The sequence below is a fragment of the Myotis daubentonii genome, chromosome 14, assembly GCF_963259705.1.
Source record: "Myotis daubentonii chromosome 14, mMyoDau2.1, whole genome shotgun sequence".
NCBI lineage: Eukaryota > Metazoa > Chordata > Mammalia > Chiroptera > Vespertilionidae > Myotis > Myotis daubentonii.
Window position 1 is genome coordinate 24,001,797 of NC_081853.1, and position 20,292 is coordinate 24,022,088.

Sequence of the window (20,292 nt, forward strand, 5' to 3'; positions counted from 1 at the left end):
TTTTAGAGTTCATCTGTTACAGCTGCAGTATTCTCTTAACTAACACAGAGCTTCATGATTGGAGCTTGGGAAATCATGTAACGCAATAAGACAGAGGCCAGATTGGGCAATGGAAAGAAGGCTTTGGAGCCCAGAGACCCAAATCCAAACCTCAGCAACCCCACTTAGAAGCTATGTGGGCCATTCAAACTCTTTCAGGTGATTTGCTCAAATGTAAATTGGAAGTGATAATACAAACCACACACGATTTGTGGTGTGGACTGAGTGAAGGAATCTGCAAAAAGACAGTTGAGAAAGATCTGCTTGGGGCAGCAACAGATACCTGTTCCCTTGGCATTCGCCAAAGTGGAGAACAGATGGGAGGTTAGAAATGGGCACAGCACATTGTAACTCAGTCTTGATGAGAAGCAAATAAATGGCTCACTGGGGGTGCCTGGTCTCTAAGCTATTGCTGAATACACAGCCTTGGGCAAGAAAATGTCTGACTTGGATTTGCAATAGCTTTGATTCGAAACCTCAAATAGCCCCCTGAGAACTTACTTGATTGGGATTCAGATTGGGTTTTCAGCATGGTCTAACATTTTCCCCAGGCAGCCCAGGAATGAGAGTCTGGACTCCCCCCCCCCCCCCATTATATCTGAGCTAGAAAGCACTGGTCTAGAAAAGCTGGGACACTCAAGGCTCTGGCTGCCACTCTGGGGTTTGTGGCAACCACACAGGTGCTCATAGCAAGGTCAAAAGCATAGATGCTTCGGGGGCCAGCAGAGAACCTAGCAGTGTGAAAAGGCTGAGTGCCATACAACAGAAGTGGCTAGTCCTGTGAGTTGTGCGTCAAACTGGGCATGTCTAAAGGCTCATGTCAGCCCACAGTGAACTAAAGGCTCAAATCTGAATGTGTTGCCCTGTACTGCCCCAGTTTTTCTAGACCAGTACTAATAGAAATATAATGTAAGTCAAATAAGGAATTTAAATTGTTCTAATAGGCATATTTTTAAAGTATAAGGAGAAAGATGAAATTAATTGAAATAATATGTTTTACTCAACCCAAATGTTCTGATCACCAATTCTAATGTATGTGTGCGGGGAGGGGTGTCCTCAGACACCAGTTGGGTGTCCCACCACTGAACTCAATTCTGACACTATCAGGAGACAGCATTAGATCCCACAGGTTAAAGGCTCTGACCTATGAGACTCCCCCTCTCCCCACATTTCAGATGCCAATTGCAAGTCTAGATTGTCACCTATGCTTCTGTCAAAACAGGTTCTAAATCAGAGGTTTCCACAATCCCCTCCTTGCATTTGATTATTTTGATAGAGTGGCTCGCAGAACTCAGAGAAATAGTTTACTTACTAGATTACTGGTTAATTCTAAAAGACTATAACTCAGAATAGCCAGATACAAGACATACATAGGGCAAAGTATTGGGGAAGGGGCACAGAGCTCCATGCCCTCTCTTGGCACGCCATTCTCCCTAAATCTCCATGTGTTCACTAATCCAGAAGCTCTCTGAACCCAGTCCTTTTGGGTTTCTAAGGAGGCTTCAGTACATAGACATGATTGGTTAAATCATTGGCTATTGGTGACTGATTCAACCTCCAACCCCTCCCCCCTCAGGAGTTGGGACTAAAAGTTCCAAGGCTCTCTTAATAGTTTGTTACCCTGGCAGCCAACCCTATCCTTAGGGTTTTTTTCTTCAAAAGTAATCTCATTAACATAAACCCAGTTGTGGTGGAAAGGGACTTGTTATGAATAACATGACACCCATTTGACCTGTATAGTGCTCAAGAGACTTCAGGAACTGAGGACAAGAGACCAAATATTATGACAAAAGATGCTTGCATTGCTCTTTCACTCCAGAAATTCTGAGGGTTTTGAGAGCTTTGAGCCAGGAATCATGGCTGTAGACCGAATACTAATGAGAAATAGATATTTGGTCATTCAGATGACCAAATTTCTTACAAAGCACAATACCACACCCAAAATATTATCATTTCAACATGTAATCAATATTTAAAATCACTGATGAGAGGTTTTACATTCTTCTTTTTAATACTAAGTCTTCAAGATCTAGAAAGTGTTTCACAGCCACATTTAAAGTACTTGTAACCACATGTGTCTGGTGGCTACTCTACTAAACAGTGCAATTCTAGGTAGTTGGCACCCCAAGCCCACTGGGAACTTCCACAACTTCATACGTTTGCCTACACTGTGCCCTCTGCCTGGTACAGCCTCCTCTCCTTTCCTGACTTTAACTCCAGCTTGTACTTCATGGGCTCTGTGTTCCCATAAGATGTATTCAACTCTTTTCAAGTGACTACCATGCTGGGCTATTGTTTGTTATCTCACTGATAGGCCAAGACCACTTCTGAGCCATCACTAGCATTTAACACACTGTGTGACATACACACAGCAGACCTTCCATCACAGTTGTTGGTTTTAGAGAAAACTGTGGGTCTCTCTCTGGGAGGAGGATGTTAGGACACCAAGAAAATTTCTTTAAAAATTCCCCCCATTATTTTTTTGTAGTGGGTCACAATAAAGAAAGTGGTAGAAAACATTACTTGGGGTGGCACTGTTACCAGAGAAACACTGAACCAGAGAGCTATGACTTGGGCTATATGTATATCTATATATATAAAAGCCCAAGCGACCGAATGACTGAGAGACCGGTCGACCAGTAGCTATGACACGCACTGACCACCAGGGGGAAGATGCTCAACACAGGAACTGTCCCCTGGTGGTCAGTGTGCTCCCACAGCCAACCTCCTGTGGCCAGCCAACCTCCCGCGGTCCTTCCCTTTGGCCGACTGGCTGGCCTGATCAGGACTGGGCGAGATGGCCCCAATTGGCCCTGATTACCAGCCAGGCCGAGGAACTCCACCAGTGCATGAATTTATGCACCGGGCCTCAAGTATAATAATAAAAGGGTAATATGCTAATTAGACCGGACGTCCTTCCTGATGAAGCCGGGGCCGGAGGGAAGCCAGCTCAGGTCCTGGGGGCCTTCAGGCAGCCTGAGGGAAGCCAGTCCGGGTCTCAGGTGCCGGAGGGAAGCTGGTGCCGGCAGCCGAGGAAAGGAAGGCCTACTCTTGCATGAATTTTTGTGCATCGGGCCTCTAGTCTTTAATAACCATTCAGTTCTTAGTTTATGATCCTCTCAGGAAATATCTGAGCAACCTGGATATATAGCTACAAGGCACTGTATATCTGGGGCCAGAGGGGAGTATGGCATATTACCAGCTGGCTAACTCAGGATCAGTACTGACGTCTGTAATAAGGATCAGAGCCACCATGCTGCACAAGTCCAGAGTAACCATGCGAATGGTGCTCTGGAGTTGAGCACACAGCCTGTGTGGCTAGATGCAGTGGTCCTGAAAGCCCTACCTGTGGGTAAGTGTGAATGTTTGTAACATGCCACTCATATTAGACATCTGAATCAGAATACTGAGATTAGATATAAACACAGGAAAACTCAGAACATGAGAAACCACGTGTGTTCGCACACATAGATGCTGCCCAACTCCAGAAGGACTGCAGCTCAGAACCCAAGTGTGAAATCACTATTTTGGAACTTGGACAGCATTCTCTCACAGATCCAGGGTCCAGATGGGGGTTGCTCTTCCCAGGGTTGCATCCAAGATATAATAATTAACTTTTGAGCTAACGTTCTTGGGCTTAGAGGAGAAAGAGGATGTGAACTTCCTCTTTTGTCCTCTCCTTTTTATACCTAGATCAAATGGGGAAAGATAACATTCATGTGGGTGAAACCACTGGCTACAAGATAACCTCATTAGATCTGGGAGGTCATAAAATGTCAGAGAACTGGGTTTGAATTTTGGATCCACTGTGTGATTTTGGACAAGCTGCTCAACCTCTCTTAGCTTTATTTTCATTACCTGTAGGTCACTGGGGCCTCTGCTTTAGTCTGGGTTTCTCTGGGGGCACCTCAGCTGGGGCAGTTCTGCTCTATGTGTGTCTTATTTTCCTCCTGGAGCAGCAAACTAACCTGGAACATCCTTCACATTGTGATGGCAGAAGCAGAAGACGGCAAGAACTGAGGCTTGCAATTGGCACATCATCCCTTCTTCCTCATTTTGGTGGCCAAAGCAAGTCAGATGACTACAAACTGGTGCTGGGAGGGTCCTACAGAGTTATATGGTGAATAGCATAGACACAGGGAAGAGTGAAGAATTGGGATCATTATTGGAAACATATCAGAAAAAAAGTATGGTGGTAGTAATGAGGGAAGGTAAGGCAGAAAACTGTTTTCAGAAACTCTCACGATTGGGAAATCCCTATCCCAAGTCCCCTTGTGGTCTCCCTGACCAGCTTCCTCTTCTGCATCTCCAGAGCTGAGGAGCGCTCCATTTCCTGGGGCAGATTATTCAGACTGGAGGACTGGAAAAAGTTCTTTTTGGTACTTGATGCCTTTTTGCTTCCTCTCTTTGATCCTGGTTCTGACATGTAGGTTTTCAGTCCAGCAGCCATTCACATAATTGAGGAGAGTGCACTGGTCCAGTGGTTCTGGTATCTCAGTCCCTGAGTGAACCAGCAGTGGGCGAATAAGCCCAAAGTGGAGCAGGACCATCACCCCTGCAACAGGCTGCTAGAGTTCCCCTAACTGGAGAGACATACCTGACACCTTCCCTCCCTTACCCTACATATCTAGTTCCAGGTTAAGTCTAATGGGTTTAGTCCCATCACCACCCCTATACTCTACTCCACCATCATTTCTCCTTCTCCACTGCCCTCTTCCTTGTCTGAGCTGCCATCATGTCTTCCCTGGACTACTGAGTAGCCTCTCCACTACCCACAACCTGCCCCATAATCTACCTTTCTCACTGTGACCACAGTAGTGTCTTAATGCAAATATGCTCCTATCACCCACTACTAAAAATGTTTCCCCTTTAGGCACATCTTGTTCTACACTCCGCACCAGCCTCTGCCTCCGTGACCATCTTTCAGGACCCCCAACACCCCCTACATCTAGTTAATTGTGCCTGTCCCTTCAGGCTTCTGTTCATCTGTCGCTTGCTCAGGGAACCCTCCCTGGTCTCCTTGACAAGGTCAGATCTCTCAGTAACAAGCTTTCTTCGCACCACAGACTTCTCCTTTGCAGCATGTATCAGAGTCTCCAACCTTCCATTCATTTCTGTGATTACTTGCCTAGCATCTGCTTCTCCACTCTTCCATGATGGTGGGCCAGTACACTGGCTGGGTGTGGGTGTAAGAGTGATTTGTACCACTGCAAGACTCCAATGGTGTAAATGCAACCACAGCAGATTTCAAGCTACCAACAATAGTGGCTCACAAAATCCCTGCAAACTTAATAATCGGCTCTCGTGGGCTGGTATGAGCTAGCTTTAGGATACCAGTGGGGCAGGCCTTGTATTCTATGATCAATAAGATAACTGAAGGGCAATAAATATTCGGTGAAGGAAGGAATGAGCAATGCTGAAATTTAAATGAACCTCAGGATGACAATTGCTGTTTCCTGAAGATAAAAGATTTTGACTACTTTGAATGCCCAAGAACAGAATAAGGGAGTCATGTCATTTCTGTACTCTGAGGACTATTTAGATATTTACTTAACAAACACGTCTATATTGGGCACAAATCCAAGTGCTTTACAAATACTAACTCATTTAATCTTCCTAATAATTAAAAGGTAGATTCTATTAGTATCTTCATTTTACCGATAAGGAAACTGAGGATCAGAGTAATTTGCCATCATGGTGCAGCTGGGCTTTGAACCCGGGAAGTATGACTGCAGAGTTCACATCCCTAAACACTATGCTGTGTTACATCAGGACTAGCTCTGAAATGAGATATGGCCCATATTTCCCTTGCTCTGCCCTGAGGACACGAGTAGGTGGTTTTCAGGTCATTGCACCTCAACAAAGAAAGAACAGAATGGAAAGGGTCCAGAAATGTGTCAACGTGATGGGAAATGTGGGCTCTTCTGGATAAGGGCAGAGTAAACAGATTAAGGCTTTTCAAGAAATGGGCTTTACATACTTACTAAATTCTAACAGGAGGAAATTGACCTGGTCAACTTTCATAAAGAGAAGTATTAAAACTTGAGAGGTGAGTTTGGGACATTAGTAAATGCACTATGTCCTCTAAATGTAGTCTCACTTCTCCTCTAAGACCATCCTAAAAGATGAAGATAGTTAGGACCATTTTAATGAACTAAGGGCACCAAAGCTTAGAAGCTAAGGGATCTATATATCCAGGCCACAGACCTACCCATTGGCATCATGAGCCCAGGTCCCCACCAGAGGATGGTCAGCCTCCACCTTCTCATGCTGTTCAATGTTACTTCCCAAGCAGGTCTCGCAGAATCACAGCTGTTCAGAGGAAGTCAATTCCTGGAGCTAATTATGCTGAGCAGCAGTACAAGGTGAAATGTAATTAGATTCAAAGGAGGTTTACACTGATTCTGTGGTGATAGCCTAATATTGCAATAATAAGAGGTGGGAATGTGTTTCTAACTTTTGATGTGGCTGTTCATTTAACAAAGAAACTCCTAGGTACTAAATGCCTACAGTGTACAGGGACTGTCAAGGTTAAAGATGAACTCCTTCCTTTATTGCCCATTCTGTATGCAGCATTGAGAATCATCCCAAAGGAAATGAAAGCACTGATGTGGAATTTTGCATGGGAGAGAAATGGCACTAATATAGAAGGAAAGGCAAGGACAGTCAGGCTGTGGGGTAATTCTGGAAGCCAGGGTCCTCAATTTGATTTTGTCCTATAGGAGAAGAATGGGCAATGAAGACTTTTTAGTAAGGGATCGACATCACCGTCATCATCATCACAATAAAAATAATAGCTACTATTTACAGAGCACCTACTGCCGCCCAAGGCTTTTAGCCCCCATACCTACCCCCTGAGGTAAGAACTAATATTAACCCTACTTAGCAAAGAAGGGGCCTAAGGCAAGGGATAACACATAAGGGGCAGAGCCTGAATCTGAACCCACATCTACCTGAATTCTGTTTACCCTCACCCTAACACTCTGCAGCATCTTTGCTTTTGAACACATCCAGGACAACACGTGGGGATATAGGTTAGGGCAGTGGTTGGCAAACTCATTAGTCAACAGAGCCAAATATCAACAGTACAACGATTGAAATTTCTTTTGAGAGCCAAATTTTTAAAACTTAAACTATATAGGTAGGTACATTGTTATTAACTTTATTAGGGTACTCCTAAGGCTTAGGAAGAGCCACACTCAAGGGGCCAAAGAGCTGCATGTGGCTCGCGAGCTGCAGTTTGCTGACCACGGGGTTAGGGAGCCACCAGCATTTAGTTGGGTGGTTGAAGGCATGAGAAAGACCAAATTTAAGAGGAGAGATAGGAAGACCAGAGAAGCAGGGAAAGAAACTGCAGCTGAAGCAGGCAGTGTTAAGGAAATCATCCAAGTGCGAATTTTAAGAAGGAAAGAAGGGAATAACAGTGCAGAACACTACCTAGAGGTCAGGCAAGATGGGGATGGACAAGGAACTATAGGCTTTGCCAAATTAAAAGGGCTTCCGGGATTCACAGACAGCATTTTCAGAGGAGTGGTGGGGGTGGGTGCCAGATTGCTGTGGGCTGAGAAATGAGTGGGAGGTGAAGATAGGGCTGGCAGCGTGTAAACTTACTCTTTCAAGAAATATGATAGTGAGGGGCAGGGGAGGGAGGAGACCTGAAAGGGGAAGATGATGGCAGGAAGGGTTCTCTAGGAGGATAGAGATGGGAAGAGACTTGAGCAGTTGTAAGCTAGAAGGATAGGAAATGCTGCAAGACAGGGAGGCTCTCTCTGACACTGGCCCAGAGGAATGGAGAGCACAGTGGGTGGCTTAGTGAGAGCTCACTTGGCTGGACTTCTTCAGGGCTGGGAAATGATGGAGGTGGATCTGATTATCTTTGTAGCCCCTTGAAGATCTGACATTCTTTCCCCTTTCTTCTTTCTCCCTTCCTCCCCTCCTTCCTCTTTTGCTCTTCCACAAATATTTACTGAGCACCTACTCAGTAAATATGCAAGGTCTTGTACTAGGCTCTGTGGCTACTATAATAAACAAAACAATGTACAGGGCGAGGCAAAAGTAGGTTTACAGTTGTTTGTATGGAAAATAATACAATCCTATATAATAAAAGGCAAATATGCAAATAGACCAAACAGCAGAACAACCAGTCGCTATGAAGTGCACTGACCACCAGGGGGCAGACACTCAACGCAGGAGCTGACCCCTGGTGGTCAGTGCACTCCCACAGGGGGAGTGCCGCTCAGCCAGAAGCCAGGTTCACGGCTGTCGAGCGTGGTGGTGGTGGTGGTGGTGGGAACCTCTCCCGCCTCCACAGCAGCACTAAGGATGTCCGACTGCCGGCTTTGGCCCACTTCCTGCGAGCCTAAGCCGGCAGTCAGACATCCCCAGAGGGCTCCCAGACTGTGCACCGGGCCTCTAGTAATAAATAAGAATACAAGGATAAACTCTGTGTTTCATGTACTCACAACTGTAAACCTACTTTTGCCCCACCCTGTATATCATCCTTACAATTGAATGGGGAGACCAGCATTAAACAAGAATGCGCACAAATAGAGTATGTGTGTGAGTACACATTGTATGATAGCATTAATAATTGCTATGTTTACTGAGCACTTCCAAAGTAATAAGCACTTATAAGCATTTCTCACCCCATAAGAAAGGCAGGTCAGAAAACAGAGGCACAGAGTGGTCAGATGACTTCACACAACTAAGGTAAGTGGAGCATGAGATCAACTTAGATTTGCCTGCCTTCTGGCAGGAGCACTTAACTGCCCCGACTCTCTGTGTTTAGAGCAGTGGGCACCAGGATGAACAAGATCTGGAGGCATCCCCACGCTCGGGGAGCTCACAGTCCCTGAGCATGGGGGAGAAACCAAGAGTTCATAACTCCCTTTTTCCTCCAAGTGTGGTCCCTGGACCGGCAGCAGCCGCAGCACCTGGGCGCTTGTTAGAAATGCGGAAGCTCCCACTCGGGACCAGGGGACTGACTGCAGTGTAACAAGACCCGCGCGTGCTTGGTGTGCACTTTCCAGGTGGCGAAGCCTGGTCTAGAGCCCACTGCTCCGATTCGAGATGAGACACCCTGGCTCAAGCCTCTGCAGGTCAGAGATGGTGGAACTTAAAAGGCTGGGTTTAGGAACCCAGCCTAGGCCTGAATGGGCGGTTCCACTCTTGTCCTAGGAGGCCCGCGGGTGGGACAACGAAGGGGAAGAAACGCAAGGTGCTCAGAGCATGCACGGGGCTCCATGGCGCTCGGCGCGCGCGGAGCGCTGTCGGTGCGCATGAGGTGCTCGCAGGCTCCGGGGCCGAGCCCAGCGGAGGCGGCGTGGGCGCCCTGAGGGCCTGGCCGCCGCGCCGCGCCCCCTTCCCCGCGCCGGGCCGGGTCAGCCCGGCCCCTCAGCTCCACCCCCTGCCTCCCCCTCCCGCCCGCTCGCGCCTCCTGAAAAGCCTACCAGCCCCGGGCGGCGGCGCAGAGCCGGCCCGGCGCACCAGGCAGCCAGTGCGGCCATGACGGCGGAGAAGGCGCTGCCTCTGGGTAACGGGAAGGCTGCAGAGGAGGCGCGGGAGTCTGAGGCGCCAGGGGGCGGCGGGGGCGCAGCGGCCGTGCGGGTCCCGCGCGACAAGGCGGTGCACGAGCGCGGCCACTGGAACAACAAGGTGGAGTTCGTGCTGAGCGTGGCCGGGGAGATTATCGGGCTTGGTAACGTGTGGCGCTTCCCTTACCTGTGCTACAAGAACGGAGGAGGTGAGGTGGCCGGCGCGCGCGCGGCCCTGGAGAGGGCGCGGGAAGGGGGAGCCAGCCTTGTGGGTGCGGGGAGGCTGGGCGTGAGCGCGAGACCCCTCCCGCGCCTGCGTGTAGCGGGGCCCTGAGGGGAATGCCGGCTCTGGGCCACCTGGCGCGGGAGCTGACCCCGGCCGGGCGCACCTGCCCAGCGCGCATGCGCACGTGCTCTTCGCACCTCCGTGAGCCGCCTGCCGGCGCGGCACGTGATGGCCTGTCTGCCGCCCAGTCCGGGAGCCTTGGCATTTGCGACCTGTACTGCCTTTGGGGGCGGGAGACAACCCCTTGGAGCCTCCAGTTTGCTAACTGGAAACCTCCATGAGGAAAAGGAGCTGGCTTTTGAGCGCTTACTGAAACGCCAGGCTCCATACTGAGCATCCCATTGAATCTGTAGACTCATCTCACCCATTTTGCAGATGAGGAAACTAAGGGTCAGAGAAGTCACTCACTTAGAAACTGTGATAAAGATGGTGTGCTGATACCAAAGGCCTTGTTTTTAAAGTAGGATTAGATGGATAACAGGGAGTACTTTTTGGTTAGGCTCTGCTGTTTGATTTCCTGCCCAGTCTTTCATTTGCTCTTAAGGCCCTTTCTATGGCCTCCTTTTGGGCCTCTCTGGTGGAAGAATTGACACCAAGCAGTTTCCTTTACTGGTCTCACAATCACCCAGGACAAATAGCAACAACGTTGATTTATTTATTGTTTAAGAGCTGCTTAGAGATTGAGGGTTGGGACCCAGGAAAGGAAGGTGATGAGATAATCCTTTGTAGTAACATTTCCAACTAAGTTTGGTGGAGATGCAGCAAGTGCATTCTCAAATCTCTCAGTTTAAGAAATGGGCTCCAGACTCCAGGAGCCCCCACCTGTCATTATTATCAGAACAGCCAGCAGGTCTGAGGCACAGGACCTTGTAAAACTTTATTGGGTGGCATAGTTTCTCCAAGACAAAGCCTGTATCTATGTATTCTTCTCCGTCTTTGCTGTTTCCCTGCCTCTCCAGCAGATCCCCGACCTTAGTGAAAGTAGCTTGGAGTTGGCTGGCAGGGACCATGCTGTTAGGCTGTGTGGAGCAGGATTTCATGTGTGAGCAGCTGTAGGGAAAGCAGTCAGGGTACTGCTTAGCCTGAACCCTCTCTTTGGAGACATTCATCCTGAAGGCACAGGCTACTCCATGCCTGCTCTACACTGGCAATGACGTGGCTGCTGGTGTAGTAGCGTGGCAAGGGGCAGAGAAGCAGTGGGCTCCGGGACCCTGAATGTGCCTTGCACCCTTAGCCATGGATCCCCCTTCTCTTTGCAAATTCAGCCATCATAAGCTACATGTCTGTTTAGAAATATGTGCAAACCCTTTAGAATAGCCCCAGACAAAAATTGTTTTAGCATAATATTTTCATGCCAGAAATTTTTATGCCTAAACTAAAAGCATTTCTAAAAGCAGAAAACAGGATAAGTTGGGTTCATTACAAATTCTGCCACAAATTTAAAAGGTTGTGGTGAGTAAAGTTTAAAAATTAGTCCTTTTTTAAAAAACTCTAACTTTCCAAGATTCTCCATTGGGTACACAGATATCTTGATTTAATTGAGACAGTCACCTTAAGTATTACTAGCTTTGTGGATATATAGGCCAAAAGGCTTTTAAAAGTGTCATTTGTTAGGTTCTAGAGCAGTAGTTCTCAACCTTCCTAATGCCGCAACCCTTTCATACAGTTCCTCATGTGGTGACCCCCAACCATAAAATTATTTTCGTTGCTACTTCATAACTGTAATTTTGCTACTCTTATGAATCGTAATGTAAATATCTGATATGCAGGATGTATTTAGGCGACCCCTGTGAAAGGGTCGTTTGACCCCCAAAGGGGTCATGACCCACTGGTTGAGAACCGCTGTTCTAGAGGATTCACAAGTAAATTATAACGTATTAGGAAAGCTGCTGCAGCTTGTTTTAATCACAAGTTTAAATCCAGCAAACACCCTCTTATCCCCTTTCAGACACTTTTGGCCTTCTAATACTGTTGGGGTATCTGTTTATCAACTGTTTACCTTTTTAAAAAATATCCACACAGCTCTACTCATAGATTTTAATGGTAGTTTAAAGTATTTCTTTTCTACTGTGAAACTTTAAAAATAGTGTCTTGCACAGAAAAGCTAAGAACCTTTCAAAACCTGGTGGATATGGTTCTATTATCAGGATTAATCAAAATTGTTGCTATTGATCCTGCAGTTAGAGAGACTTCATTTAGCAAAAAGCAATTTCAGTTAAAGCCTTCATTTGTGAGATCAGATGGTGGGAAATGGCATGTGTTTTTCATGCTTTGTTATGAGAGAGAGAGAGAATGAATGAGGGATTTGGAAAAATCCCTTTCTGGTTATAATAGCTCATGTTCGCCTCCGTTATTTAATTTGTTTTACAGAAAGGCACAGGCAATGGATATTGTGTTTCCAAATAGGAGCACTAAGGCTTATGGTGGTCTTTTCTCAGATTGATCCAAAGCCAGCCTTTCTGGACAGATTCTTGCTGCAAACTCTTTATAACTCAACTTCATACCTGGGCCTCAGGTATAGGCGCCTGATATTGCTAATTGCATATCTCCTTAAGATTGCTTTTCTTTATGAAGAAGCTATTTTGCAGGTTATTTCCAAAGTAAATAGAAGAAGGGGCCCCTTCACCTGGCCTTTTGAAGTTACTTTAGAATAAAAAGGAAGGATGCAACATTCAGAGAGAATGAATTTGACCTATGCTGGAGGGTGAAATGTAAAAACAAAAAAATCAAGCAATGAAACACTTTCTTTTACATTCTCATCTTATCTACACAATAATTCTGTGAGATAAGCAGTGTAGATATTAGGGATTAAAGCCCCATATTACAGAGGAAGAAGTTGAGGCAGGGAGATGTGAGATAGAACACTCAGGGTAACAGGTAGCAGAGGGCACAAGCCCAGGCCCACATTTTCTGACTCTGGTCCTCATCCTGGCAACCTGAACTCAAGCTCAGAGAACATTTTGTCTTGCCTGTAGTAGGTGCTTAGTAAAGATTTCTTGTGCTGAACATAAAATGGTGGGAGCAATTTTAACCTCATTCCCATATTTTGCATTCTTGCAGGAGCATTCCTGATTCCCTATGTGGTGTTTTTTATTTGTTGTGGAATTCCCGTGTTTTTCCTGGAAACGGCTCTGGGACAGTTCACGAGTGAAGGTGGCATTACATGTTGGAGAAAAATTTGCCCTTTATTTGAAGGTAAAGATTGAGTTCATCAGAAAATAAAATTATGCCTGAGTGATGTTAGGTTATGACGAGTATGTGAGGTGGACAGAGATTTAAATCATTCCCTTTCCTTGTTCTTTCAGGCATTGGTTATGCAACACAGGTGATCGAGGCCCATCTAAATATATATTACATTATCATCTTGGCATGGGCCATTTTCTACCTGTGCAACTGCTTCACCACCGAGCTCCCCTGGGCCACCTGTGGGCATGAGTGGAACACAGGTATGCCCTCAGGGAGGGTCTCTCTTCTGGTCCTGCTGGAGGACCTGGAATTGGGGGGGGGGGGGGGTCTTTGTCCTGGAATCAATCCTGTCCTCTGGGCTCTCTCTGTGAGTCCAGATTCCACTGAAACTGTAGGTCAGTTTTGCACTGGGTCTGGGTCCATGCTGTGGGTTGCAGTGCTGAAACCTAAGCTGAGCCCTGGTCCAGGAATTGGGGTGGGTAGAAGATGATGATGCTTTTTCTTCGCTTTGCCAAATACAGAGACTGAGCCCTTTGGGGGCAGAGTGGGGACATGAGGGATTCAGCCTCTAATTTCAGCCCTGCTTCTCTAGGCATTGGGTTTTCCTTTGTGAAATGAAGGGGTTAGCTTAGGGATTGCAAACGGGGCCAGTAAGCCAATTAGGCTTTAGGTCAGTGACCAGCAAATGTAAAAAAATTTATTTGACAGCTCAAATTGAAAAATTGGAAGACTTCACGTGAAAATCCAGATTTCCAGCTTCTCTGGAAAAAATTGAAAAGATCTGGCAACACCAGACCCACATTCCCACATTCTTGCTTGGCAGCAATGGTTGCAGCAGAGAGGCAGCTGTTACCTTTGGATGAGGCCACAATCCTCACCCAGTCCACTTTGCTCATTTATTTTACCTGTCCAACACAGGTAGATATTTGAATTCACTATCCCACCCTCCCACTTGAATAAGTAACTTTTTAGATTACTTTATATTCTAATATGGTATGTGCTTTTCAATTTGTCATCCTTTCAGGACCGAGTCATAATCCAGAGAAGGCAAATTCATACCAACTCATATCTGTGGTACCTATGCTTAGAGCAGACATCACTAATCAATTGTAGAACTCTTTCCTTTTGAGTTTAGCGTTGACCTCAGAACCCTTCTCAGCAGTGCTCCAGGCAGCTACTGCCTTTGGACTGAAATTGACATACATGCTGTAAGCTATTCACCATCCCTGTAGTTAGGTTGTCCCTGGAGGCGGCCTGTCATCCTGAAGGCTGAGCTATGGCAAGATTGGGTAGGATGTTGGTCACCTGCAGAAGGAACAGCAGGTATGAGGCCTAGAAAGTGCTGTGAACTAGCTTCTAACCCTGCATAGCTTTGCCCTGCTCCCTCTCCTGTTGCATTTTGTGGACTTTTCACTGTCTCTTTAGGGCCCTGGTTCTTAACCTTTCTTTGGCCAGGGATCTCTTAGAGATGTTTATCAAATTAAAATTCAAGGACATATTCTTGGAGGCCTGTGAGTCCTCCATGATAATTTAATTGTGTATATTTATTTTGAGGCTACTCTAAAAATATGCACAGGTTCTGGATCATCTGCGCAACACCTTATAACAGGACAGTCAGGATATTTCAGTGCCTGACTTTGTTTGTGTTTACAATTAAAGATGTATTCTTGGTAAATAGGATGATGGCAGCCCAGGGGAAAAGAGCAGAGAGATATTTAATTCATAAATGGTGCATTCGTACTAAATGAAATTCCAGTTGAGAACACCTCAAGTTGTAGGAATAAAGGTTTTGCAAAAGCATGAACAGAGAAAGATGGTGATAGAGTTGACTCTCAAATAGTGCATGGGAAAATAGGCAACCCTGCCTCCTGCCTGTCAGTTCATTTCTGTTGAAATCCATTTAACATTACAAAATGGCAATATCTTACACACCTGCTTTATGCTATCAATTTGAATTGTATTGGGTCTGTAGTTTAGTTGGTATTTATTGGTAAATTTAATTCTATTTTATAGTTGTATGAATGCTGTAATTACAAAGACTTTATAACTCGTTATTTATTTGTGCATGATTAATGATTATCTTAATAAAAATACCTTGTCAAACTTAAGTGTCTGAGAATGTTTTTTACTCTAGGAAAAAGAACTTTGAGAAACATAATTTTAGAGACTCGGACAAGCCTTTGACAGGGAAGTGGAAAAAGGGGAAGGAGATGCGGGAACAAGGCAGGAAGAAAGTTTAATAGGGCACACTGAGTGAGAATAAGAGAGAAAAGGCTCCCTGCCCCCCCAAACTTTTCCTCCTGTTTGAATCAACCAGACCAAGCCTCTCAAACTGTGTGTAAGTTATTGATTTTACCCCCACTGTTCTTTGAGGCGTGTTTACTTGGAGCAGTTGCTCCATCGGCTCTGAATGTTTTCCCAGATCCAGCCCTTGTGGAGGTTAATGTTGTATTTCTTGTCTTGTTTCCACTGTAGAGAAATGTGTGGAGTTCCAGAAACTGAACATGAGCAACCACAGCCATGTGTCCCTGCAGAATGCCACCTCTCCCGTCATGGAGTTTTGGGAGTAAGTGGAATCTGACTCATCTCCCTTGTCCTGTGGGGGGCACCGTCCTTGTTCTGCTCAGTTAATATTGCCCTCACCCGTGGAAAAAGCCTGACCCTTCCTCCAGTCTCGCACTTCCTGGCTTCCGTGGGCATTTAATGGTGCTGGGAGCCAGAGTGGACCCCTTTAGAGGCTCCCCAAAGGGACAGCTGAGAGAGATGCTTTCTTGTTCTTCGACGACATGTCAGCATGCCTAGTTGCTTGTGAGGGCAAGAAGTGATTGGTAAAATGATGCCCAGTTTAAAAATGTATTTTTAACAAAAGAGAAGATGTTTGCAAAAATCTTAAGTCAAGAGTACATTTAGGCTGGAAAGCAGACCTCTCCAGGGGGAACAGGTGAGCTTTCTTTCTATAGCTGAAGTAGATGAACTTTAATGGATAGAGGTTATCGAGAGGCAGGTTTCAAATGTGCTAAAGGAAGATCTTAGTCTCGCAGCATTGTCAGTAAGTACTTCTAAAAGTTGTGAGCACTCTTCCCCAGAAGTGTTTGACCAGTGTAAGGCTGCTGCCGAGTGTTGTTGGGGAGGTGTCTGAATCCACAGACATTACAGGCAATAACTGTAATTCCCGAGAGATGGGAATTTTTTTATCTATGTTCCAAAGGGGCCTATGACCTGGGAGTTACGGGGCTGCCACATATGGTTGCATTAGTTGTTCGCTGCAGACCCCTAGCGGGGCCTTATTAACACTGTGGAGTGTGTGCTCCAGAATTGTGCAGTGTCCACCTGCGTAACTGCACATGATGGCCCTGATTTAGGAGTAAATCATCTGCAGTAAAAGTGGGGTCCCTTTCCCACGGTATTCAAGAGGCTTCCTTTGTGGGTCAAAGGCTGGCTGAATGCTTCCTGACTCTTTTTCATCTGAAAAAAATCTGGTTCATTGAAGAACCTCCGCTATCTTAATGCTCATTACTAGTAGCATAGAGGAGCAGTGATTTTATGAGTGATTTTTATTTCTTTCCCAGGTACCATTCCTCTCCTCCTTTCTTTAGAAGTCATTATGCTGAATTTAGATTTATCGTTCTCATGTTAATGCTATATGCATATTCGAAACCCAAATAGTACCCAGGTCTTCCTTGTATGTTTTAAAATTTTACATTAACGGTACCCCTTACTTACATTTTTACAATGAGATGAGACACCGTGGCTCAAGCCTTTGCAGGTCAGAGATGGTGGAACTTCAAGGCTGGGTTTAGGAACCCAGCCTAGGCCTGAATGGGCGGTTGCTCAATATCGATTTAAAGATGTGTCTCTATGATACGCGTAGCTTTGGTTCATTCTGTTTTTCCTGTTGTATAGTAGTTCAATGTATGGATAGACTTCATTGTATTTAGCCAGCTCCTCTGGATGGGCAATTAGACCATCTCCACTTTCCCACTCTTATTCAGCACATCGAGTACTTCTTTGCTGTGCTTCTCTGCTTGCATAAGTGAAGGTTTCTAGTCCATAGACCTAAGAGTGGAATTGCTGGGCAGGAGGGTGCATGCATTATCAGTTTTATCAGATAATGTCAAATTGCTTTCCAAAAGGACTGCTTTAATTTTTTCTCCAAGCAAGAGTGTGTGAGAATTTCTACTGCTCTACATACTAGATAGTACTTGGTCTGGTCAGAGTTTTTAAGTTTTGCCAGTGTAATGGGTATGAAATGGCATTTCTCTATTTTATGTATGCATTCCCTATTTACTTGTGAGATCAAACATCTATTCATGTTTTTTATTCTCTATTTGGGTTTCCATGTCTGTGAACTTTCCTGCTCATAACCTTTTCTCTGTGGATAGTTTGTCTTTTCTCACAGGTAGGAAATCTTGATACATTCTAAATACTAGTATCTCGGCTGCAAATGGCTTTTCATAGTGTATGGCTTTTCTTTCTTATTTATTTATGGCATATAGGAGTTTCAATTTTACTGAAATAAAATTTGTCAATCTTTTTGGTTTGCATAGTTGATGTCTTACTTAAGATATATTTCCTTAACCCAAAGTTGTAAAACATTTTCTTCTAAGAGTTTTAAAGTTTTCTTTTTTCACATGTATGAGTATGATCTACCTGGAATTTTGCTTTTGCATGTGATATGAAGTAGGAATCCAGTGTTTTAAAAATAATAATTTCTCCAGCAATATTTACTGATCTGTAGGACTATCTTCCATATATTGTTTTCCTAAAAGCACAGGTCTCTTTGGGGTTTTGCTGTTCTGTTTCGTTCATCTCTTTTGCTAATTGTGTGACACTACATCTGTAGCTTTATTGTAAGTCTTGAACTGGTGAGGCAAGTTCCTCACTTTGTTCTTTTCCAAAATTGTCTTAGTCTTCCAGATGAATTTTAGAATCAGAACAAACAATTCTGTGGGAATTTTGGTTGGGAGTGTATTGAACTTATAGGTTAATTTAAGGAAAACTGACATCTTTTTAAAAAATATATATTTTTATTGATTTCAGAGAGGGAAAGAGAGAGACAGAAACATCAGTGATGAGAGAGAATCATTGATTGGCTGCCTCCTGCGCACTCCCTATTGAGGATCGAGCCCACAACCCGGGCATATGCCCTTGACTGGAATCAAATCCAGGACCCTTCAGTCCACAGGCCGATGAGCCAAACCAGCTAGGGCAAAATTGACATCTTTATGCTTGAGCCTCTCTGTCCATGAACATGGTATAGCCCTACCTTTATTTAGGTCTTTTAAAATTCCCAGAGGAGCAGTGCTATTTAAATGTGGTCTGCAGAGGAGCAGCATTAGAATCGCCTGGTTGGAAATGCAAATTCTCCAGCTCTTCCCAGACCAAATGAGTCATAGCCTCAAAGAGAGGATCTATATAATATAGCGCCAGAGGGGTGGCTGCTGTGGTGGGTGGGTCTGTGTGGCCTTTTCCAACCCCATCAGGTGATGATTTCTCAGAGGACTGTCACAGAAACTCCTTTTGGACCTGCACATTTGAGGATCTGTAAAACATGATCTCTGTGCTCCCTTAGAGAACCCATCCTAAAATCCCACACTGGGCAAGGTCTCTATGTAATTACTGTTGTTTGCACCATTCATTTCCTTTGTAACATATATGGAAAACCTCAATTAAGTAATTATTTATGCAATATGCTTGTTTATTGTCTGAATTTCCCATAGACAGTCATGATGCAGCACCTTTTCTGGTTTTACTCACCACTGCTGGTCTATGGAAGACCCCAGTGAAGGATTACAGGATAGATGCATGAGAGACAGGCAGGGAGGCAGTATTTCCTAGAAAATACTACAAAAGAAGTGTCAAAGTGGGCTCTGGCAAGAATTCATCCTGTCACTCAGCTCCCCAGCGACAGCCATGATTACTTCCAGGATCCCTTTACAATCCATATCACCTACCCATTTGGGCACAGATTCAGGAGGGGACAGTTAATCTGTGTCTGCAGGTGTCCCTGGACCTTGTTGCCTGCGACTGGGTCATTCAGGGTGAAAGTCCATGGGACGATGAACCCAAGGTTCTAGTTTTGTATTCGTGTTGCCTCTGCATCATCTATACAGTGTTGAATTCTGCATCATAAAAGTCCTCAAATGCTGGTGTGACACTCACCCCTTCAGAAGGTGCTTCCGTAAGACACCTCTAATTCATCTCTCCCCGGGAGAAGAGCTTGGAATGTAGAGACTCTGGGAGATGTGCATCGCATCCTATGAAAAGCTATTTGGGCCACATAAATTTGAGAAGGGCTGAAAGCTACCTAACAGATAAAGAATATCTGTTACCTTTGATTAACCCAAATTTCCAAATGTATTTTCCAATGAAATCTTTTTCCTCCTTCCACCCCCACACTCACTCCCTGAGTGCTAGCATTATACTACACATCGTCTGACAAATACTTTTCTAGGAGGAAGTTCTCCCTCAAGTTGAGCCGACAGTTGACTTCTGAAGCTTTGGAAACAACAGGCCTTCTTCCTTTTCTATGTGACAGCCCTTCAAGGATTGGGTCAGGTTTCCTCAAAAACATTTCTTCTCTAGTTCTTGTGCTGTGGCTCACGGGTACCTCACCTCTGTTCACATCTTCAGTGCACCTGTTTTGTCTTTTTTCAATGCCTCTAACTCTGGGACCTCACTCAGGGCCACATTATTGGTCAGAGTAGACTGCATTGCATATTCATTCATTTGGCAAGTGTCTGAGCCCCTGGGGCACATAGGAAGAACACCGTGCATTTCTGGAGGAGGCAGAACTATAAGATGCGGATCTAACCCTCTAGAAATACAGGTGAGACAGGCCTGCCCAGATTACCATAAAATTCTTCATAAAGTGCTGCTTCTCCGCCCATGGCCAGCCATGGCTTCACCTTGACCTTGGGCACCTGCCCCCAACCCTATTTTGAGGATCCATTTCCTTTTTCAGGGTATAATTAAAATTACTAGCTTAGCCAGTAAAAACAGCTCAGGCCCTAAGTCAGTCCCGGATTCTGGCTCGAGCAGAGGACTTATGGGGTAGGAGTTGCTTTTCTTCCTGATTACAGATTTCAAAATTTGGCCATCCTGGTATCCCTTAGTAACTCACTGTGCATCTGGTATCCTTGCATTTATTTAAATATGTTTGCAGTTCTAAATTTTGAGCTTGTGTCCTCTGGTGGGATTGAGTCCTAGTATGTGTGTAACCAGCCTCGTGGCATCAGATGGACTTTG

The 20,292-nt window shown here is 45.2% G+C and overlaps 1 protein-coding gene across 2 annotated transcripts in view; it reads left to right on the top strand.

Annotated features, from left to right (window-relative positions):
* Positions 1-9,474: 9,474 nt before the first annotated feature.
* The window catches only part of SLC6A11 (solute carrier family 6 member 11), a 108,613-nt gene continuing 97,795 nt past the window's right edge, over positions 9,475-20,292 (top strand). For both annotated transcript variants that reach the window (XR_009448516.1, XM_059663578.1), the window contains exons 1-4: positions 9,475-9,781; positions 12,919-13,053; positions 13,164-13,304; positions 15,520-15,610. Coding sequence is in view for 1 of the 2 variants with exons in the window: in XM_059663578.1 (XP_059519561.1) it covers positions 9,544-9,781; positions 12,919-13,053; positions 13,164-13,304; positions 15,520-15,610 (605 nt within the window). In the remaining variant the exon portion in view is untranslated. The remainder of the gene's footprint in view (positions 9,782-12,918; positions 13,054-13,163; positions 13,305-15,519; positions 15,611-20,292) is intronic.